We start from the raw sequence: 27675 nt of genomic DNA, 5'->3' as shown, positions 1-27675 counted from the left end.
GACTGTGTGACTCAGAGCAACCTGCACCCACCACACCCCAGCCCCTGGGACAATCTTGCAGGGGCTACCTGGAACAACCCAGCATGCACTACACTCCAGGCCATAGGAGAGCACTGCCAGGGTGACCTAAAGCAATCAGGTGTGCCCAATAAGGGGCAATAGGACCACACTGCAAGTCTGCTGCCAGAAGGACATAAGGCACCCCTCTGCCTGAGGTGCCAGGGTGGCAGAGAAAACTGCATGCCAGAGGGCTCTGGATATTCACACAGTGTCACAAATGAAAGGAACTCTGCACATGCTCCTGCCACCTTGAGCATCTGAAGCAGACAACTGAGGGGCCATATTCATGGGACGAGGGGCTACAACTCACAGCAGAGACAAGGTGTGAGATTCAAGGAAGACCCAGCCTCTGGGCTAATGATTTTCAGACCATTGGCCTGATATGGTCTTCAACCTCTCAAACCCCAAGAAGGGTGACCAGGGCCAGAAAGATATGCAAAAATGGGAAGATAAAGAACCCATAAAAGAAAGAAAGGAGAAATCACCAGGAAGGGAACAAAATGAAATGGAGGCAAGCAATATGTCATAGAAATAATTCAGAGTAAGGGTTATAAAGTTCCTAAATTGGATGTATAAAAAATCAACAACATATGTAAGACTCAAGAGGAAATAAAAAATGATATAGTTGCACTAAAAAACACAATGAGAGGTTTCAACAGTAAATTAGAAGGAGTGGAGGACTGAAGCAACAAGTTAGAACACAGGGAAGTAAAACATAGTAAATCTGAACAGCACCTGGAAAAAAATTTTAAAAAGCAGGAGAAGAGTTTGAGGGAGCTTTGGGACAACATGAAATAAAACATTATTCACATAGCAGGGATGCCGGAAGGTCAAGAAGAGGAGCAAGGCTTATAAAAACTATTTGCATAAATAATGATAGGATACTTCCCTGATTTGGGAAAGAAAAAAGTCACACAAGCACAGAGTCCCAAACAAAATGAACCCAAAATACCCACACCAATTTACTTCCTAATTACTAAAACAAATGTTAATGACAAAGAAAGAATCTTAAGAGCTACAAAAGAGAGACAGAAAGTACCTACAAGGGAAATTCCATTAGACTATCAAATGATTTCTCAACAGAAACACATCAGGCCAGAAGGGAATGGAATGAAGTATATAAAGTGATGAAAAGCGAGGGACTGAATCTAAGAATACTCCATCCAGCAAGGCTATCAATCAAAATTGAAGATGAAATCTGGAGCATCACAGTCAAAAAAAGTAATGCAAGAAATGCTAAAGAGACTGTTGTAAAAAAGAAGAAATAAAAAAGAAGGAACACAGGCATAAAGAATAAAAAAGGCAAAAAAGTAACTGTAAATAATAACCTTAAACATAAATGAATTAAATGTTCCAATAAAAAAAATATAGGGTGACAGAATAGATAAGAAAACATGATCCATATATTTGCTGTCTATTAGAGACCCACCTCAGAACAAAGAACTCACAGATTAAAAGTGAAGGGATGGAAAAGAAATTTCAGGCAAACAAAAATGAAAAAAAGCTGGGTTAGCAATATTTACATCTGGAAAAATAGACCTCAAAGTGAAGGCCATAACAAGAGATAAGGAGGGTTACTGTGTAATACTAAAGGGATTGATACAACAGGAAGATATAACTCTTGTTAACACATGTAACCTATACAGGAGCACCCACATACGTAAAGCATATTCTGGAAGATGTCAAGGGAGAGATTGACAGCAAAACAATCATAGTGGGGAACTTTAATACTCCATTGACATCAATGGATAAATTTTCTAGACAAAACATCAACCAAGAAACAGCAATCCTAAATGATTCACTAAATCAGATGGAACTAATTGACATCTTCAGAACATCTCATCCAAAAGCAATGGAACATACATTCTTCTTGACTGCATCTGGAACATTTTAAAAGCTAGACTACATGTTAGGATACAAACTAAGTCTCTACAAGTTCAAGAAGTTTGAAATCATATCTAGCATCTTCTCAGGTCACAATGGCATAAAATTACAAATCAACTACAATAAAAATAATAAAAAAATTACACACATGGAAAATCACTAGCATGGTATTAAACAATGATTGGGATACCAAAGAGATCAAAGATGAAATTAAAAACATCCTGAAAACAAATGACAATGAAAACACAATGATCCAAAATCAATGGGACATAGTGAAAGCAGTCATGAGTGGGAAATTTGTAGCTCTACAGGCCTACCTAAACAACAACAACAACAACAAAAACACAAGAAAAATTGGCAATAAATTATCTAAGCCTACAACTTAAAGTATTAGAAAGAGAGCAAGAAAATCCCAGAGTAAGCAGAAGGAATGAAATACTAAAAATCAGAGTAAAAAGAAATATAATACTATAGAGACCAAAACAAAACAAAAAATAATACAAAGGATCAATAAAACCAAGAGCTAGTTCTTTGAAAGGATAAATAAGATTGATGAACCTCTTGCCAGGCTCACCAAGAAACAAAGACAGAGGACCCAAATAAACACAATTAGAAAGGAAAGAGGTGAAGTAATAACTGACCCTACAGATATACAAGGATTGTTAAAAAAAAAAAAAATACCATGAACAACTTGACTCCAACAAACTGGATAACATGAAAAAAAATGAACATATTCCTCGAAAAATACAATCTTCCAAAACTCAATCAGGAAGAATAAAAAAAAACTGAATAGGCTGATAATTCTGATGAAATTGAAGCAGTTAAACACACACACACACACACACACACACACACACACACACGAAAAGGAAAGAAAAGAAGAAAACCCATAAAAACTTCCAGCAAATAAAAGCCCTAGTCCAGACAACTTTATAGAGGAGTTTTACCAAACATTCAAGGACGAAATAAAACCGATTCTCCTCAGCTATTCAGAGAAATTTAAGAGGAAGGCACACTTACAAGCATTACCCAAATCAAAACCCAGATGAAGACACTACAAAGAAAGATAATTACAAGCCAATATCCCTGATGAATATAGAAGCTAAAATCCTCAACTAAATTCTAACAAATCAGGTCCAGCATAAGAAAGATCGGATACCATGGCCAAGTGCGATTTATTCCAGGGATGCAAGGCTGGTACAATATCTACAAATCAATAAATGTGATATACCACATAAACAAACCGAGAGAAAAAAAGAAATCACATACTCAGATCAATTGATGCAGGAAAAAGCACTTGATAAAACCCTTCACCTTTGTTTTGATAAAAACTTTCAGCAAAGTATGAATAGAGGGATCATGCATCAACATAATAAAAGCCTTATATGACAAACCTACAGCCAACATCATACTTAATGAGCAAAAACTAAAACCATTTCCCCTTAGAACAGGAACAAGAAAGGATGAAGACTTTCACCACTAATGTTCAACATAGTACTGGAAGTGTTAGCCATAGCAAGCAGACAAGAAGAAGAAATAAAAGGCATTCAAATTGGAAAAGAAGTAAAACTCTCATTATTCACAGATGACATGATATTGTACAAAGAAAACTTTAAAGATTTCACCAAAAAAACTACTAGACTTAATAAAAGAATTTGACAATGTAGCAGGATTCAAAATTTACACCCAGAAATCTATGGCTTTTTTGTACACCAATAGTTAACTCATAGAAAGAGAAACCAAAAGAAACAATCCCATTTACCATTGCAACAAAAAAATTAAGATACCTAGAAATAAACTTAACTAAGGAGGTAAAAGACCTATACTCAGAAAACTATAGGATGTTGAGAAAAGACATAAAAACAAACAAATAGAATATACGGTGTTTATGGACTGGTAGAATCAACATCATTAAAAAGTTTATACTACTGGAAGGGAAGAAAATGGTGGCAGAATAAACAGACGTGTTCCAAGCCTTGTCCAACAGCAGAAAGAAAGAACTGCTGAGGGTTGCACTGGGAGTGTTTGTTGGCAAGTTAAGGGACAGCTAAACTCCAGGAGAAGGTGGGGGACTGCTGGACGGGGTTCCCCTGACCAGGCAGCCTCCACTGCTGCTGGATCCCCTCCCAGAGCTACAGGCTCGGACGTGGAGGTGGCACCATCTTGAAATGGAAAGTGGATCTTATCGGAAGCCTGAAAATCCACAACTGCGGTGACCACTGAAGAGCTGTGAGTCCTATAACACTGGTCCCCAATTGAAGCAAACACATGGATTCAAAGGAGTTCTTCACTCCACTATGGAAAGGTCAGATTTTGCCTAGGATAATGAGAGAGATAACTACATAACCAGGCATCCAGAGAAGAGAAACCATGCCCACATAGAAACAGCCCACATATGAAAGAAAAGGAAGTAAACAAAATAGATACAAGCAACCTACCAGAGAAAGAATTTAGAGAAATGGTCATAAGGTGGCTGAATAGAATGGAAGAAAAATTCGACAATATGAGTAAGAACCAAGAAGAAATGAAAAATGACATTGCTGCAGTGAAGAACTCAATGGAAAGCATCAAGAGTAGTCTAGAAGAAGCAGAGGACTGCATCAGTGAGCTAGAAGACAAAATGGAAAAAAATACCCAAATAGAGCAGCTTCTGGGAAAAAAAATTTAAAAAGCAGGAGGAGAGCCTAAAGGAACTTTGGGACAACAAAAAACAAAACAACATCCACATAATAGGACTTCCAGAAGGAGAGGAAACTGACCAAGGAATATAAAACCTGTTTGAAGAAATAATGACATAAAACTTCCCTTATATAGGCAAGAAAAAACCCACACAAATCCAAGAAGCTCAGAGAGTCCCAAGCAAATTGAACCCCAAAAAACCAACATCAAGGCACATTGTCATTAAACTGGCAAATACCAACGACTAACTAAGAATCTTAAAAGCGGCCAGTCAGAGATAGAAAGTTACATACAAAGGATCCCCCATTAGACTAGCAACTGATTTCTCAACAGCAACTCATCAGGTCAGAAGGTAATAGAATGAAATATACAATGTCATACAAAGGAAAAGTCTAAATCTAAGAATACTGTACCCAGCAAGGCTATAAATCAAATTTGAAGGTGAAATCAGAAGCTTCACAGACAAAAAAAGGGCTAAGGGAATTTATTACCACCAAACCAGCAATGCAAGAAATGATAAACGGTCTGCTGGAAAAAAAAAAAAGAAAAACAAAAAAAAGAAAAAGAAATAGAAAGCGAAGAAGAAACACAGGGGTAAAGAATAAAAATGGCGATAAACGAGTACCTATCAATAATAACTTTAAATGTAAATGAATTAAATGGCCTAATCAAAAGACATAAGGTAATGGATTGGCTAAGAAAACATGACCCATAGGACGTTACTCTTGAACTGAGTGGCAGGAGTTGCTGGGACTCTGCAGAAGCCTTGTGCTGTGGGCATGTGCTGGCTGTGGGCCTAGCCATGGTGTGGCAGCTGTCCCAGGAGCAGGGCATCACCCTGCATGGGGGGGCCAGCATCGTGGCTGAGTTTTTATCATTTGGCATTAATAGCATTTTGAATCAGCGTGGCATTTACATGTCTGAAACCTTTAATCATGTGGAGAAGTACGGATTCACCTTGCTGGACACCACTGACCCCGTACTCATGCAATACCTAAGCAATGTGGTGGAGCAGCTGAAAGATTGGCTGTACAAGTGCTCAGTGGAGTACCTGATGGTGGTCATCTCAAATATTGAAGACGGGGAGGTCCTTGAGAGGTGGTAGTTTGACACTGAGTGTGACAAGACCGTTAGAGATGAAGTCTCAGAAAGCCATCCAGGACGAGTTCCACTTGGTGATCAGACAGATCACAGCCACAGTGACATTCCCGCCACTGTTGGAAGCTTTCTGTTCTTTTGACCTGCTGATCTATACAAACAAAGATTTGGTTGTCCCTGAAAAGTGGGAAGAGTCCAGACCCCAGTTCATTGCCAATTCTGAGCGGGTCCACCTATATTCCTTCATGATGACCATCCACAAAGTGAACAGCATGGTGGCTTACAAAATCCCTGTCAATGACTGAAGGAGCTGAGACCACACGTGTGTTTCTTGAGACCAAGTTGACTGTAGTTTTTGTTTTATTCATTGATTACTTTGAGATTGGGAAAACAACATTGTACTTCACTGGACTGTGCATATTGTTTCATTTGTTGGTGCCTGTTTTACTTTCTATAGGGTTGACATGATTTCCATAGGGTTGACACTTTTCGAAGGGAACCAGCAGATCCCATCAGCACTGGAATGCCAACTCTTTGAAGGCTGAAACTGGAGATGGAAAACCTTTCTATTCAGCTAAATGCCTTCTTAAATCAGAACTTTCAGTCAAGTAGCCTGACTTCGAGTATAGGTGAATATGGAACAGCAAAAGAAGTCTGAATATTCAGAATATTTTTTAGTTCAAAAGTAACTGATCAGCCACTGTAACAGTATTCCTAGCAGGTCCTTTTGCCATTCATTTCTTTTGAATAGTTTTCATATTGAAAAACTCACAATTTCTTGACTTTAATGTATATAATTTACACTTACAGATCTGTCACCATTTCTCCTGTTTCAATTCTGCTGATACAGAACTCTTAATATCTTTTTGTGTTTTATAAAATCAAGCTTTAAATAACAATGATAAATAATGTTACATGTGCATGTAAACAAACAAACAAATGACAAAAAGACACACACAAAGAAAGCACAACCCATATATCTGCTGTCTACAAGAAACCTACCTCAGAAAAAAAGAAGCACACAGACTGAGGATGAAGGGATGGAAAAAGGTCTTCCCTGCAAATGTAAATGGAAAAAAAAAAAGCTAGGGTAGCAATACTTATATCCAACAAATTAGATCTCAAAGTGAAGGACATAACAAGAGATGAGGAAGGCCACTTTATAATATTAAAGGGAGAAATCCAACAAGAAGAAATAACTCTGGTAAACATATACACACCCAATACAGGAGCACCCAAATACATAAAAACAAACAAACAAACAAAAACAACTCCTAGAGGATATCAAGGAAGAGATTGACAGCCAATACAATCATAGTAGGAGACTTTAATACCCCACTATCACCATTGGACAAATCTTCTAAACAAAAAAATCAGCAAAGAAACATCAATCCTAAATGATTCACTAGACCAGATGGAATTAATTGACATCTTCAGAACATTTCACCCCAAAGCCACAGAATATACATTCTTCTCAAGTGCACATGGATCATTTTCAAAGGTAGACCATATATTGGGTCACAGGCAAAGTCTCTACAAATTCAAAAGGATAGAAATCATATCAAGCATTTTCTCAGACCATAGTGGCATAAAACTGAAAATTAATTACAATAAAAACTATAAAAGGAAATCAAACACATGAAGATTAAACAGCATGCTATTAAATAATGACTGGGTTACCAGAGAGATCAAGGAAGAAATAAAAATCATCATGGCAACAAATGACAATGAAAACAAAACAATCCAAAATCTATGGGACACAGCAAAAGCAGCCTTGAGAGGAAAGTTCATAGCTTTACAAGCCTACCACAAAACAACAACAACAACAACAAAAAAAACAACAACAAGAAACAATGGTAATACATTGCCTAACCCTACAACTCAAAAAGTTATAAAAAGGGCAACAAGAAAAGCTCAGTGTAAGCAGAAGGAAGGAAATAATAAAGATCAGAGCAGAGATAAATGACATAGAGACCAAAAGGACAATACAAAAGATCAACAAAACCAAGAGCTAGTTCTTTGAAAGGATAAACAAGATTGATGAACCTCTAATGAGGCTCACCAAGAAACAAAGAGAGAGGAACCAAATAAACAAAATCAGAAATGAAAGAGGTGAAATAACAACAGACCCCGCCAAAACACAGAAGATTGTTAAAAAATACTGTGAACATCTCTATTCCAACAAACTGGACAACCTGGAGGAAATGGACATATCCTAGAAAAATATAACCTTCCAAAACTCAATCAGGAAGAATCTAAACAGCTCAATAGACCAGTAACTATGGTAGAAATTGAAACAATCAACAAAAAGCTTCTGGCAAACAAAAGCCCAGGACCAGATGGCTTCACAGGAAGAACTTTCAAGGAAGAACTAAAACCTATCCTCCTCAGACTATTCCAAAAAATTCCCGAGGAAGGAACACTTCCAAGCTCATTCTATGAAGCCAGCATCACCCTAATACCAAAACCAGATAAAGACAATACAATGAAAGAGAATTACAGGCCAATATCCCTCATGAACATAGATGCCAAAATCCTCAACAAAATTCTAGCAAATTGACTCCAGCAGTACATCAGAAAGATCATACACCTTGACCAAGTAGGATTTATCCCGGGAATGCAAGGATGGAACAAATCCTCAAATCAATAAATGTGATACATCACATAAACAAATTGAGAGATAAAAATCACATAGTCATATCAATTGATGCACCCTTTCTTGATAAAAACTCTCAACAAGATGGGAATAGAGGGATCATACAACAACATAATAAAAGCTATATATGATAAACCCACAGCTAACATCGTACTCAATGGGCAAAATCTAAAACCATTTCCCCTAAGAACAGGAACAAGTCAGGTGTTGGAAACTGGATCATTGTCTCACTAATAGAAAGATATAATGGGCTGGTCAACCTTAAAGGTCTGAAGCCAAGGACTCCCTATCTAATTGAAACAAAGGTAACTGAGGCAACTTCCCCATCAAATAATCGTGTAAATCCTTACTGATATGATAATCTGCTTATTACATGCCTAAGGACTTTGGGTGTATCCCAAACCTGCTTAAGGGTAATGGGTGTATCCCATTGTCTCAATAAAAGGAATAGCAAGGCCAAAGCCTAGTGGTAGTCCTCCCAGTAGTGGTGGGCTCCCACCTGCCTCTCCTCCCCCCATATCGCCAAATTAAATTTCTTCTAGTCTCTTTCATTTGTGTGCGGCCCTTCTCCAGAACCCGAACCCTGAACCGGAACTCTGAACCACACTGGACGTGAAAGGAGTTCCCATAGACAGAGATGTCCAATCTCACCACTCCTGTTTGAGATAGTACTGGAAGTATTAGCCATTGCAATTAAACAAGAAGAAGAAATAAAAGGCATCCAAATTGGAAAAGAAGTAGTAAATCTGTCCTTATGGCATGATACTGTACATAAAAAACCCTAAGGACTCCATCAAAAAACTAATAGACTTAATAAATTAAGGTGACCAGATATCCCGCTTTTGGTGGGGCAGTCCCGATTTTTAACAATTTGTCCCAAGTCCCATGGCATTTTTAAAAAGTCCCGATTTTTTTTTTTTTTTTTTTTTTTTAAAGAATGCACGACAAGCTAGGAAACAGCAGGAGAAGTGGAAGGGAATATACGGTTTTCAGCGGCCATGTGGCTATTTAGCTAGGATATGAGTTTAATATTATTTTTGTTAATTTTATAATGTTAAACTTTAATAATAACAAATAATTGTTGAGAACTGCTTATCAAAGTTTGCATTTTAAAATAAATATGTATTTTATTGATTTTTTACAAAGAGTAAGGGAGAGAGATCGAGAGCCAGAAATGTTGATGAGAGAGAAACATTGACCAGCTGCCTCCTGAACACACCCACCGGGGATGTGCCCGCAACCAACGTACATACCCTTGACCAGAATCGAACCCGGGACCCTTCAGTCCGCAGACTGACGCTCTACCACTGAGCCAAACGGTTTCAGCAAAGTTTGCACTGTTGATCAGTTGTTAGAATGTGGAATACCCACTGTCCTTACCAGAAACTAATGCTGCAACCGAACGCGTTTTTTCTACGGTAAATAAAGTGTGGACATCAGAAAAATCACAATTAGGTATTGAGACTTTGAAAGCCATTTTATGTGTGAAATATAATTTAACAAATTCTTGTGAAAAATTTCATGACCTTTTAAACGACAGCAATCTACTAAAAAGAAATTCATTCAAATGAGAAATATGCCAAAGAATGAAATAATACTATACATATTTTAAATTTATTATATTTATAAATTGTACTTATGTTGAAATTTAAAAAAATATATTACAATACTATTTTTGTGTTCTATGAAAAATTTTGTTGCTCCATATAGACCAAATTTTTAATTAAAAAACTCCCCCTCTCCCCTCTCCCCTGGGTCAATGGTGTCCCGCTTTACCAATGTTAAAATCTAGTCACCTTATAATAAATAAATTCGGCAATGTAGCAGGATACAAAATAAATGTCAATAAATCTATGGCATTTCTACATACCAATAGTGAACTTGCAGAAACAGAGACTAAAAAAACAATCCCATTTACCATCGCACCAAAAAAATTAAGATACCTAGGAATAAACTTAACTAAAGAGATAAAAGACCTATGTTCAGAAAACTATAGGACACTGAAAAAAGGGATAAAGGAAGATGTAAACAGATGGAAGAACATACCATGTTCATGGATTGGTGGAATTAAAACCATTAAAATGTACATCCTACCCAAAACAATCTATAGATTCAATGCACTCCCCATTAAAATACTTATGGCATATTTCACAGAACTAGAGAGAATTCTCCAAAAATTCATCTGGAATTAAAAAAGACCCCGAATAGCCACAGCAATTCTGAGAAAGAAGAATAAAGTAGGATGGATCTCAATACCAGATTTCAAAATGTTTTACAAATCCACTGCCATCAAAACAGACTGGTACTGGCACAAGAACAGATGTATAGATCAATGGAATAGAATAGAGAATCCAGATATGGACCCAAACCACTATGCTTAATTAATATTTGACAAAAGAGACATGAACATACAATAGACAGTCTGTTTAATAATTGGTATTGGGAAAATTGGACAGATACATGCAAAAAAATGAAACTGGGTCACCAACTTACACCATACACAAATATAAACTCAAAATGAATACATGACTTAAACATAAGACAGGAAACCATAAAAATACTAGAGTAATCCACAGGGAGCAAAATCTCAGAGATATGCCAAAAGAACTTCTTCACTGATACTACTCCTAGGGTAATGGAAGCTAAAGAGAAAATAAACAAATGGGACTACATCAAAATAAAAAGCTTTTGCACATTAAAAGAAACAATCAACAAAACAACAAGAATGCCCACTGTATGGAAGAACTTATTTGCAAATGTTATCACTGATAAAGGTTGAATCCCCAACATCTATAGGCAGCTTATACAACTTAAAAAAGGAAGATATATATTCCAATAAGAAAATGGGCAAATGGACCTAAATAGAATCTTTTCAAAAGAAGACAGAAGGAAGGCCAAGAGGCACATGAAAACATGCTCAAAGTCACTAATTATCCAAGAGATGCAAATCAAAATGACAATGCGGTACCATCTCACACCTTTCAGAATGGCTGTCATCAACAAAGGACAATTGTTGGCGAGGATGCAGAGAAAAAGGAACCCTAGTGCACTGCTGGTGGGAATGCAGACTGGTGCAACCACTGTGGAGAACAGTGTGGAGTTTCCTCAAAAAACTGAAAATGGAACTCCCATTTGACCCAGAGATCCCACTCCTAGGAATACATCCTAAGAAACTAGAAACACCATTCAGAGAGGGTATATGCACCCCTATGTTCATAGCACAATTTACAATAGCTAAGATTTGGAAACAGCCTAGTTGCCCGTCAGCAGATGACTGGATCAGAAAACTATGGTACATCTACACAATGGAATACTATGCTGCCACAAAAAAGAAGGAACCTGGATGGAATTGGAGAACATCATGCTAAGTGAAATAAGCCAGTCAATGAAAGGAAAATACCACATGATCTCACTCATTTGTGGATTATAAAAAATATTATGAACAGATGAACAAAAAGATAGATATAGAGGCAGTAAAGCATCAAACAGACTGTCAAATTACAGCAGGAATGTTAGGGAAATGTGGGGGAGATAAGAGATCAACCGAAGGACTTATATGCATGCATATAAGAATAACCAACAGATGGAAAACATTGGGGAGTGAGGGCAAGTATGGAAGTGGGTTGTGGGGGGGGGGGACAATGGTAAGATATGTATACATATAATACCTTAATAAAAAATAAAATAATAAAATGTTCATACTACTGAAGTAATCTATAGATTCAATTCACTCCCCATTAAAATACCAACAGCATATTTCACAGACCTAGAGCAAATTCTCTCAAAATTCATATGGAATAAGAAATGACCCTGAATAGCCACAGCAATCCTGAGAAAGAAGAAAAAGTTGAAGGGATCACAATACCAGCTATCAAGCTATATTACAAAGCCACTGTTCTCTAAATTGCCTGTGTACTGGCAAAAGAACAGACATATAAACAAATGGAACAGAACAGAGAACCCAGAAATTGACCCAAGCCATTATGCTCAATTAATATTTTACAAAGGAGGCAAGAGAATACAATGAAGTCAAGACAGTCTCTTCAATGATGTTGGGAAAATTTGATAGTGACATGTCAAAAAAAAAAAAAAAAAAAAAAAAAAAAAAAAGAAAAAAAAAGAAAAAAGAAAAGAAAGAAAAGAAAAGAAAAGAAAAAGAAACTATACTACTAACATACACCATGCACAAAAATAAACTCAAAATAGGTAAAGGACCTAATCATAAGATAGGAAACCATAAAAATATTAGACAAAGTCATAGGCAGCAAAATAGCAAACATATGTTGTAGCAACATCTTTACCAATACAGCTACTAGGACATTGGAAACTAAGGAGAAAATAAACAAATGGTACTACATCAAAATAAAAAGCTTCTGCACAGCAAAAGAAACCATCAACAAAACATCAAGAGAGCCCACTGAACAGGAGAACATATTTGCCAATATTATATCTAATAAGAGTTTAATCTCCAAAATTTAAAGGGAACTCATATAACTTAACAAAAGAAGATAAATTATGGGCAATGGGCTGAAACCAGTTTGGTTCAGTGATACAGTGTCGGCCTGTGGACTGAAAGGTACCAGGTTCGATTCCTGTCAAGGGCATGTACCTTGGTTTCGGGCACATCCCCAGTGAGGGATGTACAAGAGGCAGCTGATCGATGATTCTCTCTCATCGATGTTTCTAACTCTCTATCCCTCTCTCTTCCTCTCTGTAAAAAATCAATAAAATATATTTCAGGGGGCGGAGCTTGAAGATGGCGACCGGACAGTCGGACCTGTTCTGACTCTGGTCCCAGAACAGATAAAAGTGGCATCTGTGTCGCTCAGGGAGGGTTTATTAGCAGCTGAGGGGCAGCCGAGGTCTCTAGCAAGCTAGGGAGCGATCCTCTGGACAGAATTTCCTGGCCACGGCGGCGGCCGGCAGTGGCAGCGGCAGCGGTGGCGGCGCTGCGAGAAAGGAGTGGCTTCTCTGAGGCCGGGAAAGCCCACAGCGGAGAGGTCCATCCAGTAGCTGAGACGCCGGAATTGGCGCAGGCGCGTGGATTCAAAGGAGTTCTTCGGTCACCCACGGAAAGGTCAGAGTTTGCGGGGAAAGCCTGAGAGATCGCGGTCCTGCGGCACGGCCAGCTTTGGTAGCCGGAGAGTTCCGGCCCCGCCTCCATGGAGCGCCCGCAAAGCTGAGCCCTAAGAAGGCTGCAGCGACATCTAGTGCTGGGTTTGGCATAAGCTTCCCCAGAAGCGGAATTTTTTTTTAAAAAAAAACAAAAACGCCAGGGGACAGGGGACAGAGTGTTAAGAATCGCGGCTGTCCCGCCAAGGACGGAACATCTGGACACCTCGGCGCCTGATCCCCTTCAACCCCTAGCTTCGGAATACTAGGGAAGGCCTGCCTAGTTGGGCATATCCGGGGAATTTGCAGGGAGAAAGTGCCTCCCTGGAAACAAGGGATCGGAGCCAGAAGAGATAGTCTGGGAGCCAGCTAGCACCCTGCCAGCTAGAGCCATAGAGAAAGAAGGCCAGAGCAACCAAAAAGACTGGGAGGTCAAACCAGAAACACTGACACCTAAGAGCTGAATTACAAACTGCCCTTCTTTTTTTTTTTTTTTTTCTTTTCTTTTCTTTTGTCTTTTAATTAATCAAAAATAAATGGACACAAATAACTAAGATATAGCCTACTTAAAATTAAGGATTACCTTACAAAACTGAGGGGCAGTGGAAAGCTGGGAACTGCAAGACTGTCTGGTCCGAGAATCAGAAGTGCCAAATACATTAACTGAGGAAGTAAGGAACTACTACTGGTCATTTTTATGCTAATTTTGCTATTCTTTATTTTATTTTCATTTTTTACATCTTTTATTTAATTTTCATTTTTCATATCTTTTACTTAAGAAACAATTATTTTTCTTTTTTCCTTACTTGATTTTACCTTTTCAATTATTACATTTTTCAATCTCTATCATCACTATTACTACTGCTATTTTGCAATTTTTTAAAAAAATTTTTATTTATTTTTTTTCTCTCTCTCTCTAGTACCATTTTATTTTTTCTTTATTTTACATTAGGAGTAACCTTCATTCTATTTTAATCTCTACTATAGCATCATTCAACCCTATCCCAACTCAACCTTTACAATATCACTCTCCTACTAAACTTTACCCTTTAGTCTACAGTTTATCCTATCCCATTCTGGCTTTAGTTTTTCCTCTATTCTCTCTGTATACCCCCTGCTAAAGCTCTCACTATACTTATAGACCTAAGTTCCAACCCCTGATACAAGTGTATAAATACCAATCTCTGCACTATATTAACTAGTTAAAAAAAAAAAAAAAAAATCTGTTCTCCCCTCTATCCTTGTCGCATTGTTTGTGTGAAGGTTGATTATTGTGAATTTTTATGCTTTTTAGTGAAATTGTTATGCTTATTCCCGTATAGTTATTGTTGCTTTGTATTTTTTTTAAATCCTCTGTTTTTGTTTGTTTTTTTTTACTTCTGTATATCATAGCCTTACTTAATAATAGTGGATATAGTTGTTTATATTAATCTCCAAATATTGTTACTGGCATTGGCGGGGTCCAGAGGTTGTTCTTTGGCAATTTTCTCCACATATATATAGTTTGTTTCACATTTCTCTTTTAGTTTGCTTCTTCTCTCTCTTTCTCTTTCTCTCTCTCTCTCTCTCTCTCTCTCTCTCTCTCTCTCCATCTTCTTTTTTTCCCTGTTTTCCAACTTCATTTTGTCATTATTTTTTTTCCTCTTCTTCTTTTTCTATCTCTTTATCCCTCTTTTTTTTTTAATTTACTTAATTTTTTTTTAAATTTAAATTTTAATTTTTTTAAAAAAATTTTTCTTTATTTTATTTTTACCCCTATTCCTTCTCAACTATCCCCTAAGTTGCCTTTCTCTAGTGGTCACCTTTATTAGAGGTTATTAATATTGTAAATACATTCCTGTTAAGTGCCTCTTGTGTTGTACCTGGTAGTGTTGTATTTTGTACCTCAAAAATCAACGCAGGAGAAGGAATACCGCATAACCAGACTTCCTGAAAAGATGGGGAGACAAAAACATAGTCCGCACATGAAAGAAAAGCAGGCATCACCAGAAAAGGAAGTAAACGAGTCAGAGGTAAGCAGCCTACCAGAGCAAGAATTCAGAGTAATGATCATAGCATGGCTAAAAAGAATGGAAGAGAAATTTGACAATAGCCAAGAAGAAATGAGGAAGAACCATGAGGAAATGAAGAAGAGCCATGAGGAACTGAAGAAGAACCAAGAAGAAATGAAAAGTGACATCGCTACCATGAAGAACTCAATAGAAAGCATCAAGAGTAGACTAGATGAAGCAGAGGACCGCATCAGTGAGCTAGAAGATAAGATGGAAAAAAATACCCAAGTAGAGCAACTTCTAGAAAAAAAGATGAAAAAGCAGGAGGAGAGCCTACGGGAGCTTTGGGACATAACAAAACAAAATAATATTCGAATAATAGGGGTTCCGGAAGGAAAGGAAACTGAGGTAGACATGGAAAAAGTATTTCAAGAAATAATGACAGAAAACTTTCCTGAAATAGAAAAGAAAAAAACCACACAAATCCAAGATGCCCGCAGAGTCCCAAGCAAAATGAATCCCAGAAGACAGACTCCAAGGCACATTATAATTAAATTGGCAAACAACAATGACAAAGTAAGAATCTTAAAAGCAGCCAGAGAGAGACAGAAAGTTACATACAAAGGAACCCCCATCAGACTAGCAACTGATTTCTCAACAGAAACTTATCAGGCCAGAAGGGAATGGGACGAAATATACAAAGTCATGCAAAGGAAGGGTCTGAATCCAAGAATACTGTACCCAGCAAGGCTATCAATCAAAATTGAAGGGGAAATCAGGAGCTTCACAGACAAAAAAAGACTGAAGGAATTTATCTCCACCAAACCAGCAATGCAAGAAATGCTAAAGGGTCTACTGTAAAAATAAAGAAATAAGAAGTGAAGAAGGAACATGGGTATAGAATAAAAATGGCGTCAAATGAGTACCTATCAATAATAACCTTAAATGTAAATGGATTAAATGCTCCAATCAAAAGACATAGGGTAACAGATTGGATAAGAAAACAAGACCCATACATCTGTTGTCTACAAGAAACTCACCTCAGAAAAAGAGATGCACACAGACTGAGGGTGAAGGGCTGGAAAAAAGTTTTCCAGGCAAATGGAAATGAAAAAAAAGCTGGGGTAGCAATACTTATATCTGACAAATTAGATCTCAGAGTGAAGGACATAACAAGAGATAATGATGGCCACTTCATAATAATAAAGGGAACAATCCAACAAGAAGAAATAACCCTGGTAAATATATATGCACCCAATACAGGAGCAACCAAATATATTAAAAAACTGCTGGAGGACATTAAGGGAGAGATTAATAGCAATACAATCATAGTAGGAGATTTTAATACCCCACTGTCACCCTTCGACAAATCATCTAAACAAAAAATCAGCAAAGAAATATCAATCCTAAATGACTCACTAGACCAGTTCGAATTAATTGACATCTTCAGGACACTCCACCCCAAAGCCACAGAATATACATTCTTCTCAAGTGCACATGGGACATTCTCAAAGATAGACCACATTTTGGGACATAGGCAAAGTCTCTTCAAATTCAAGAAGATAGAAATCATATCAAGTATCTTCTCAGACCACAATGGCATAAAACTGGAAATTAACTGCAATAAAAATAATCCAAAGAAATCAAACACATGGAGACTAAACAGCTTGCTATTAAACAAGGGCTGGGTTACCAGAGAAATCAAGGAAGAAATTAAAAGCATCCTGGAAACAAATGACAATGAAAACACAACAATCCAAAATCTATGGGACACAGCAAAAGCAGTTTTGAGAGGGAAGTTCATATCCTTACAAGCCTATTGCAAAAAACTAGAAAAAATAGTAACAGATGATCTAACTCTACAACTCAAAGAGTTAGAAAAGGAGCAACAAGAAAAGCCCAGTGTAAGCAGACGGAAGGAAATAACAAAAATCAGAGCACAGATAAACGACATAGAGACCAAAAAAACAATACATAAGATCAACAAAACCAAGAGCTGGTTCTTTGAAAGAATAAACAAGATAGATGGACCTCTAGCCAGGCTAACCAAGAAACAAAGAGAGAGGACCCAAATAAACAAAATCAGAAATGAAAGAGGTGAAATAACAACAGACCCCACTGAAATACAACGGATTGTTACAAAATACTACGAACAACTCTATTCCAACAAACTGAACAACCTGGAGGAAATGGACATATTCCTAGAAAAATACAAACTTCCAAAACTCAATCAGGAAGAATCTAAAAATCTCAATAGATCAGTGACTTGGGAAGAAATTGAAACAGTCATCAAAAAGCTTCCAGCAAACAAAAGCCCAGGCCAGATGGCTTCACAGGAGAGTTTTACCAAACATTCAAGGAAGAACTAAAACCTATCCTTCTCAGACTATTCCAAAAAATTCAAGAGGAAGGAACACTTCCAAACTCCTTCTATGAAGCCAGCATCACCCTAATACCAAAACCTGATAAAGACAACTCAATGAAAGAGAATTACAGACCAATATCCCTCATGAACATAGATGCCAAAATCCTCAACAAAATTCTAGCAAATCGGCTCCAGCAGAGCATCACAAAGATCATACACCATGACCAAGTAGGATTTATTCCAGGAATGCAAGGTTGGTACAATATCCGCAAATCAATAAACGTGATACATCACATAAACAAGTTGAAAGATAAAAATCATATAGTCATATCAATTGATGCAGAAAAAGCATTTGATAAAATCCAACACCCTTCCCTGATAAAAACTCTCTACAAGGTGGGAGTACAAGGATCATACCTCAACGTAATAAAAGCTATATATGATAAACCCACAGCCAACATCATACTCAATGGGCAAAAACTAAAACCATTCCCTCTAAGAACAGGAACAAGACAGGGATGCCCACTATCGCCACTCCTCTTTGACATAGTACTGGAAGTACTAGCCATTGCAATTAGACAAGAGGAGGAAATAAAAGGCATCCAAATTGGAAAAGAAGAAGTAAAGTTATCCTTATTTGCAGACGACATGATATTGTATATAAAAACCCCAAAAGACTCCATTAAAAAACTAATTGGCTTAATAAATGAATTTGGCAATGTAGCAGGATACAAAATTAACACCAAGAAATCTATGGCATTTCTATACACCAACAGTGAGTTTATAGAAACAGAGACTAAAGAAGCAATTCCATTTACCATCGCACCAAAAAAATTAAGATACCTAGGAATAAACTTAACTAAGGAAGTAAAGGACCTATACGCGGAAAACTACACGACACTGAAAAAAGAAATAGAGGAAGATGTAAACAGATGGAAGAACATACCATGTTCATGGATTGGTAGAATCAACATCATCAAAATGTCCATACTTCCTAAAGCAATCTATAGGTTCAATGCACTCCCCATTAAAATACCAACGGCATATTTCACTGACCTAGAAAGAACTCTCCAAAAGTTCATTTGGAACAATAAAAGACCCCGAATAGCCACAGCAATCCTGAGAAAGAAGAGTAAAGTAGGAGGGATCTCAATACCAGACTTCAAACTAATTTACAAAGCCACTGTTCTCAAAACAGCCTGGTACTGGCACAAAAACAGACATATAGATCAATGGAATCGAATCGAGAACCCAGATATCAACCCAAATCACTATGCTCAATTAATATTTGACAAAGGAGGCACAAATATACAATGGAGTCAAGACAGTCTCTACAATAAATGGTGTTGGGAAAATTGGACAGATACATGCAAAAGAATGAAACTAGGTCACCAACTTACACCATACACAAAAATAAACTCAAAATGGATACAGGACTTAAACATCAGACGGGAAACCATAAAAATACTAGAAGCAACCACAGGCAACAAAATCTCAGACGTATGCCAAAAGAACTTCTTAACTGATACTACCCCTAGCGCAATCGAAGCTAAAGAGAAAATAAACAAATGGGACTACATCAAAATAAAAAGCTTTTTTACAGAAAAAGATACCATCAACAAAACAACAAGAAAGCCCACTGTGTGGGAGAACATATTTGGAAATGTTACCACTGATAAAGGTTTAATCTCCAACATCTACAAACAGCTTATACAACTAAATAAAAGGAAGATGAATGATCCAATTAAAAAATGGGCAATGGACCTAAATAGAATATTTTCAAAAGAAGACAGAAGGAAGGCCAAAAGGCACATGAAAACATGCTCAAAGTCACTAATTATTCGAGAGATGCAAATCAAAACAACAATGCGGTACCATCTCACACCTGTCAGAATGGCCAACATCAACAAATCAACAAACGACAAGTGTTGGCGAGGTTGTGGAGAAAAAGGAACCCTCGTGCACTGCTGGTGGGAGTGCAGACTGGTGCAACCACTGTGGAGAACAGTGTGGAGTTTCCTCAAAAGACTGAAAATGGAACTCCCATTCGACCCAGTAATTCCACTTCTAGGAATATATCCCAAGAAACTAGAAACACCAATCAGAAAGGATATATGCACCCCTATGTTCATAGCAGCACAATCTACAATAGCCAGAATTTGGAAACAACCGAAGTGTCCGTCAGCAGATGATTGGATCCAAAAACTTTGGTACATCTACACAATGGAATACTATGCTGCCATAAAAAAGAAGGATTTCTCATCATTTGCAGCAACCTGGATGGAATTGGAGAACATCATGCTGAGTGAAACAAGCCAATCAATGAAAGAGAAACACCACATGACCTCACTCATTTGTGGATAATAAAGAACATTATAAACTGATGAACCATAAGATAGATATAGTGACAGTATATCAACAAGTAGACTGTCAAATTACAGCGGGGAGGGGAGGAAGATCTGGGGGAGAAAATAGATCAACGAAGGACTTGTATACATGCATATAAGTGCAACCAATGGACACAAAACTTTGGGGAGGGAGGGGATGTATGGGAGGGAGGGAGGGGGTCAAAAAAAATCAATAAAATATATTTTTAAAAAAATAAAATTAAAAAAAAGAAATAAAACATATAAATGAGAAAATTAATATATATATATATATATATATATATATATATATATATATATTTCAAAAAAGTGGGCAATGGATCTAAATAGATACTTTTCAAAAGTGGACATACAGAAGGCCAAGAGATATATGAAAACATGTTCAAAGTCACTAATTAGAGAGATGCAATTCAAAATGACAATGAGGTACCATCTCACACCTGTTAGAATGGCTATCATCAACAAATGAACAAATGACAAGTGCTGGTGAGGATGTGGAGAATGTACTGCTGGTGGAAATACAGACTGGTGCAGCCACTGTGGAAAACAGTATGGAATTTCCTTAAACTATTAAAAATGGATCTCCTGTTTGACCCAGCAATCCTACTTCTAGAAATATATCTTAGGAAATCAGAAACACCAATAAGAAAGGACATAAGCACCCCTATAGCAGCACAATTTGCAATAGTTAAGATTTCCATACATGCCCTTTTTATTAAGGTATTATATGTGTACATATCTTATCATTGCTCCCCCCCCAAACCCACTTCCATAAGTGTTCATCAGCAGATGAGTGGCTAGAAAACTGTGGTACATCTACACAATCTAATACTATGATGCTGTAAAAAAAGAAGAAACTTTTACCATTTGCAACAGCATGAGTGGAACTGGAGAAGTAAGCAAAGTAAGCCAGTCAGAGAAACATAAACATCACATGATCTCACTCATATGTGGGATATAATGATCAACATAATTTGATGAACAAAAATAGAGCCAGAGACAAATGGCAGAGGAGGTAGTGGAGGGAGGGGCTGCTTTAGAGAGCATCCAAAGAACGTGTATGCATGCATATCAGCATAACCAATGGACACAGATACTGGGGTGGTGGGGGTTTACTCGGGGTGGGAATGGCTGGGGGTGGGTATCAATCAGGAAAAAAGAGACATATGTAAAACTTTAGACAATAAAAATAAATAAATAAAGATCCTGAGACACAGAAGCATCGAATAGACTGTCAAATCTCAGAGGAAAGGCAGGGGTGAGTGGAAGAGGAGGGGATAAGAGATCAATCAAAGGAATTGTATGAATTCATATAAGTATAACTGGTGGACACAGACAATAGGGGGGTGAGGGTATGTGCTGGGGGGCAGCAGTGCCACATAGAGGTCAATGGCGGGGAGGGGGGGGGGAGCATATGTAATACTTTAAACAATAAAGGATTTAAATTTTTTAAAAAAGTTCCAGATACCTTGGTTCTAGGTCTTACCTCATCACTGATTTTCTAAATCACCTCACTAGATTTGTTTTTCCATTTGGCATATGAGGTATTAGTAATGGGTTGTAACCTTGTAATTCTTCTGACCCTGTATTATGTAAAACTAATAAATACATACCATATATCGGACAGCCCAGTATCCACTCTCCAGGGCCCTTCGCCACCATGAAGGCATCTTCCATTGAGGCAGGGAAAACCGTAATGGTGTCTTTCCTGTGATTACGAGATAGCAGAGTTTGTCCATGGAGATAGATGGGGTGTATATCGAACAGGTCACCCATTCCAATAAAATACCACTTGACCCTGTCCTCTGCACACATGGTGATATTGGGTAGATTTCCATACATGTATCCATTAATTGCTGAAAACAAATGTAAATGAACCTATGAAGCATGTTAGATAAGGGCCACATGGTATAAATTCTATGCATTTTCTCATTACATAAACCCAGCAGTGTCAACATTGTCCTTACACATAACCTATGATAAGAGTTGATTTGTATTTCACACACACTAAAAAAGGCCATAAACATTGTGTATGATTACAAGTGGTAGCAGCACAAGGATTTAGAGGCAAGAAGAGGAAAGGGAAGCAGTGTAAGGGGAAAAGAATAGAATGAAGCAAAGTCTGAAAGAAGAGAACAAGACAGAGGTGACAGATGATAGGAACATCTTTTCTGAAAAAGTCTGTGTACAAATACATTTTCATAACATACCTGGTCAGTTGTGTCTTTGCTCTTCCATAATATATTATTACCTTAAAATGACACCTTTTCTATATTTTTGCCATCAATTTTTTTTAAATCAATATCAGACTTTAGAAAACAATGCATCTATCTAACTTCACTGGCTAGGAAACTTTAGAAAGTAGCAGGATTTACTAGATGCCTTGCATATCAATCAGCAGAGCCTGAGTGAAAAACTGAAACATATAATTTCAAGCAAAAAAATTTAGCAAAGGAAAATTCACTAAATAGAATCACAGAAGTTAGACTTATTCTATGTAATAAAAACTAATATGCTAAGTGTTCGGCAGTCCGTTCAACCAATCAAAGCACAATATGCTAATGATATGCTAAGGCTGCTCAACTGCTTGTTATGACATGCACTGACCACCAGGGGGCAGTTGCTTCAACTGGTAGGTTAGCTTGCTGTTGGGGTTCAGCTGATTAGAACTGAGTGAGACATGCTGGACATGCCCTGGAGCCCTTCTGCAGTCCCTCCCCGGGCTGGTCAACCTCCCATGTCCCTCCCCTGCCCTGATCATGCATCAGTGGGTCCCTCAGCCTGGCCTGTGCCTTCTTGTAATCTAGGACTCCTCAGGGAATGTTGGAGGGCTAGTTTTGGCTTAAACTTGCAGGCCAGGCCAAGGAACCCCACTGTGCATAAATTCATGCACTGAGCCTCTGGTAGTATATTATAAATGAGAATTTTTTTTTTTTAATCTTACAGGACATAATATTGCTGTCTTCAAAGCTTGGATCACTAGCATTAGCTTGGCCAGATTCAATATATGTATTAATATTGTCATCGATATACCAACTCCTGTTTTCGTTAGTTTGAGAGAACATCAGAACATAAAACTTATCGATATATTTTTCAGTGTCTCCATCCAGTGTACCTGAAACAAATAATCATCAACAAAAATCAGCAAACTTCCTCTTTGCATAATTACTTCTGCTATAAAATAAGTTGATGATTCTATTTATTTATTTACTTATTTAATTTTAAACTTTATTGTTGAGAGTATTACAGAGTTCCTTCTCTCCCCTTCCCCCCATTAATCTCTTCCAGCCTGCTCCCGTCCCCCCACCAGGCCCTCACCATACAATTGTCTGTGTCCATGGGTTTGATGGTTCTAATGGATTGAACTTAAAATATAAGAGTAAAATCCTGCACCCTCACAGACAGAACTTTAAAGAACTACTTATGCAAGGAACAGGCATATAGCTCAAGATCTTCTCATTTTCTCCCACGCTGTTGATTCAACACTTCTTGATAGGAGAAAGGTGGCTGCAGCACTTTTGGATGAGGAAGGCTAAAGTGAAGTTTAATGGGTTGGAATATCATCTACTGATCAAACTGCATTACTGGCCTTAACTCAGGTATTGTACTCAAGAGAGCCATCTAGTGCTTAGAATTCAAGATGGCAACTTTTTTTTTTTTTTTTTTTTAAACTAGAGAATCAAGATTAAGGCAGGAAAACAGAGCTCATTTGATGGCAAAATTCCATATTCTGGTTGACTCAATTGGCTCATGAAGTTTAAAAACTCTGTTACCTCTTTTACAAGTCAGAATTGGTCCAACAAGTCCTGAAGCCACATCTCTGACAGTGTCTACATGGGAGTGGTATATCCTTGTTACGCAGTTACTGTCATTGGGGCCAGGCCCCTGCCTTTCCTGTACAAACCACTTGTAAGTATACCGGCTCCCTGGCTCCAGATGGTCATCCATTTTTTGCAGGCCAGTAGTATTATCAGGATAGAGAGCACCTAGGAAACATAATCTGCACTGTGGTCACAGTAATCACTGGAAAACACTATTTTGAATGTAACTCATACTTTCTCCATTAAGCCATAAATGTTGGTATTTCTCTCCTCTCTCCTGACTCCTGTTTCCCCAGGTCCCCTTTAGTTGGATTCCACCTAAATGCCCAGCTTGGCCACTTTCTAGACCAAATTGTAATGAGGCAGGCAGTATATTATCAGACTATCATCACCTTTATTGATGGATTCCATAAATATTTAATGTGTACCTACTATGTCAATAGATATTGGATACAGAGTTCTAGGTTCTGGAATTGCCCTCCATTTTTTCTTCACTGCAAATAGGACTTTAGTCCCTTGACATCAAGAGGCATCCATGTGACCTCCAAGAAGACCACTGGGATCCAAAATTAGCCCTCTGCAGAGCTTACATTAATTACCCTGAACTATTATTTCAGTTCTGAATTTGGGAACTTGCTTTCCTCTCCTTAAATTCCACTTCAGATCTCCACCTTTTGATGCTAGAATCCTGATAACTATGCATACGTCTTCTTTATTCAATAGAATACTTTGATGCATGGCCAACTTCTCATTCTTTACACATCTTTTGGAACTCTCCCACTCCATTTGAACATAATATGCTATTTGTTGATTTTCTCTTTCCTTTTTCCCCAGTGCCATCAGGCAGATGTGCAAGAGGAAAGATACTGTCTAGAAATCAGTGATTTCTCTTGGCACTAATGTTTTCCAAGAGGCTAATCCTCATCAACTAGGAAGTTAAATCGGATAGGACAGAACAGTATTTCTGCCAACAAACATTTAGCTCATGAGTGGCTCCTTCAAAAAAATTTCCTTTGGGTGAGTAAAAAGTGTGTATTCTTTCCCAGGAATTGTACAAGAGTTGTCACTTGTTCAAGATTTAAATGAGGAAGGAGACTTGACTTTGGGATAGAACACAAAATATAGATGATGTATTACACTTGAAACCATATAATTTTATTAACCAATGCCACCCCAATAAATTCAGTAAAAAAATTTAAAATACTCATAGCAACAACAACAAAAAAATTTAAATGAAAAATTTAAAAAAGAACTATCTTGGATATAAATATTAAAGTAATCAGAAGTAAGAATATGCAAACATCCAAAACTACTCCTAGTTCATAATGACATCCAGTTAATAATTACCTTATTTTTCCTCAAGAGTTGGGCTCACTCTCTCTATGAGCAAAAGCTCTGGCATATAATGAAAGAGTATCCACTTACCTTCATTTTCTTTAGTGTAGGTGAGTCCATGAGGATGAAAACTATACATTCTTGAAGCAAAATTTTTTACATGTACATAAACATAGTCTCCAGTCTCTGCTTTAATTATTGGACCTAAAAATCCCAACCATAATGGTTTTTTGATGAGCTTTTGAAATGTACCATCAGTATACTGGAAATACAAAGCCTTTTTATAAACACGTCCTATTCTATTTGGGCCACGTTGTAGATATATCTTGGACTCTCTGTAAAAAAAGAAATAAACAAAAAAGAGAGAATGTTAGCAAATTTTGACTATAAAGAAACAGTTGAATCAAGTGAAACTAGAAGAAAGAAGCTTTATAGCCTAATTTTGATAGAGAAAATAGACACCAAAGAAAATGTGAAGGGCATAAAAAAAGGTATTGCAGCCAAAGAGAATGTTGAAATGCCTGGTGAAGATTTTGGCCAGGTGAACACTTCCAGTTTAGAGCATTTTAAAGTACTGTATAAATTGGCTCTATTCAAATCAAATACTGGGATTTTGGCCAGGTGTACACTTCCAGTTTAGAGCATTTTAGAGTACTGTATAAATTGGCTCTATTCTAAATGCAAAGGTAGCAAGTAATAAATGTGGGGTTTGGTTTAAAATATATGCATGCTTATAAGCAAAATCAATGTACACAGACAGTACAGTGGGGAGAGCTTGTGCTTGGGGAAGGAGGCGGTGAGTGAGGTCAATGGGGGGAAAAGGAGACTCATGTAAAACTTTAAAATATAAAGTTAAAAAAAAAGACTTACCAAATTCTTTGTACTGAACTACAAAAGAGCTTCTCACTCCACTTTGAGGTTACTTTAGCTCACAAACACTTAGGATTATTTACACATTTAGATACACTTGTGGAATTGTTAGTAGAATTGGGATATTTTGGCAACAAACAGTATATCCATATTCCACAAGTAACCTCTAACCCCCCCTTCCTATTATCTGAAGAGAGAAGTCAAGAAGATATCTGCAATTTTAGAATCTATGGCATACACTTCAATATTATAAAGAAGAGCATGGTTTTACATCTTGAGCACTACTTGAACAAAACAGCTGATAAAAACAGAATAAGAGATGTTCCCAAAGTAATGTAACACATGGGCAAGCATGGCAATAATCCCTGGTAGGAGCGAAATCTGATTTATATTAATATCTGTCTTCGATGCCATTCTTATACTAAAAACAGAAAGGAAGTAGTTAGATAGTGGTTCAAATATGCCCTTAAAGGGTCAATCATGGGAAAGTCTTCATCAGCATTTTATCAATGAGTAACAGTTAGAAACTTTTGCTTCTGATAGTAGGATAGTAGCTTTTTCAACACAAAGGTATTACTTACTCATCCTCTGAAAAAGGCTTCCCATTCAGCATATTTTTACCAGTAGGAGCATAGTTCCACGTAGTTTCATTAATTGCTATATAGTAGTGCCTATCTTTTGCCCAACCCAGAGAACTAATAACAACCAGAAAGGTCAGTGGTAAAAGGAACTTCATTTTTAAACCCTGATCCTGGAGAGACTAACTGAATGATGTTTGCCTTCCTTTTATAATCCAGACTTTCTTCCTTATTGGTACTATTTACATAATTTAAGATTGCAAAAGAACTCATCATGTGCTTCAACTACATATTTGTCAATTCCATTCCAAATACATTTAATTTTCATTAGTCACACAGGTTAAATGCTACAAAATCCATAGAGAATACTGGGATTTTGGCCAGGTGTACACTTCCAGTTTAGAGCATTTTAAAGTACTGTATAAATTGGCTCTATTCAAACCATCCATCATCCCCTGACAATTATTATCTATTTCTAGATTGTAGGAATTGTCTCCAGTCTAGTCTCCAGCCTTCATTTTCTTACTGTTCATAGTTGTCATTCTTAAATTCTTCTTTAATCATTAAAACTTATTACCCAAATGAAAATTTAAATTCCTTGTCATTTAGGACTTTCTTTAAATTATTTTCAAATTTCTTAACATCTAAAACTATCCATAATCTAGTTCCCAACCTGATATTCCAAGTTTGTCTCCATAGCTCACTTATAGGATCCCTTCCCTTTGGGAAGTTGTCTTACTAAGGACACAGCCTGGAATGGGAGAGAATACAAGAGCACTGGAAACCAACACCGCTCTGGGTTTCAATCTCAATTCTGCCTCTCACCAGCTGTGACCTGT

The 27675-nt window shown here is 37.3% G+C and overlaps 1 protein-coding gene and 1 pseudogene across 3 annotated transcripts in view; one reads left to right on the top strand and one right to left on the bottom strand.

Annotated features, from left to right (window-relative positions):
• Nucleotides 1-26998, bottom strand: part of LOC311618408 (ceruloplasmin-like) — an 80440-nt gene extending 53442 nt beyond the window's left edge. For both annotated transcript variants that reach the window (XM_084875922.1, XM_084875923.1), the window contains exons 1-5: nt 26840-26998; nt 25479-25723; nt 24006-24218; nt 23177-23347; nt 21846-22088 (exon numbers count right to left, since the gene is read on the bottom strand). In XM_084875922.1, coding sequence (XP_084732048.1) covers nt 21846-22088; nt 23177-23347; nt 24006-24218; nt 25479-25723; nt 26840-26994 — 1027 coding nt within the window. In that variant the 5' untranslated portion in view covers nt 26995-26998. The remainder of the gene's footprint in view (nt 1-21845; nt 22089-23176; nt 23348-24005; nt 24219-25478; nt 25724-26839) is intronic.
• On the top strand, nt 5426-6026 carry LOC311618442 (mitotic spindle assembly checkpoint protein MAD2A-like; annotated as a pseudogene). Its single transcript has one exon. The product of its transcript is annotated as a mitotic spindle assembly checkpoint protein MAD2A-like (transcript).
• Nucleotides 26999-27675: the final 677 nt, after the last annotated feature.

Source organism: Pipistrellus hanaki (genome assembly GCF_964339955.1).
Source record: "Pipistrellus hanaki genome assembly, chromosome: 2".
Classification (NCBI taxonomy): Eukaryota; Metazoa; Chordata; class Mammalia; order Chiroptera; family Vespertilionidae; genus Pipistrellus; species Pipistrellus hanaki.
The sequence above is the reverse complement of the archived record's forward strand: the minus strand, read 5'-3'. Positions and strand labels throughout refer to the sequence as shown.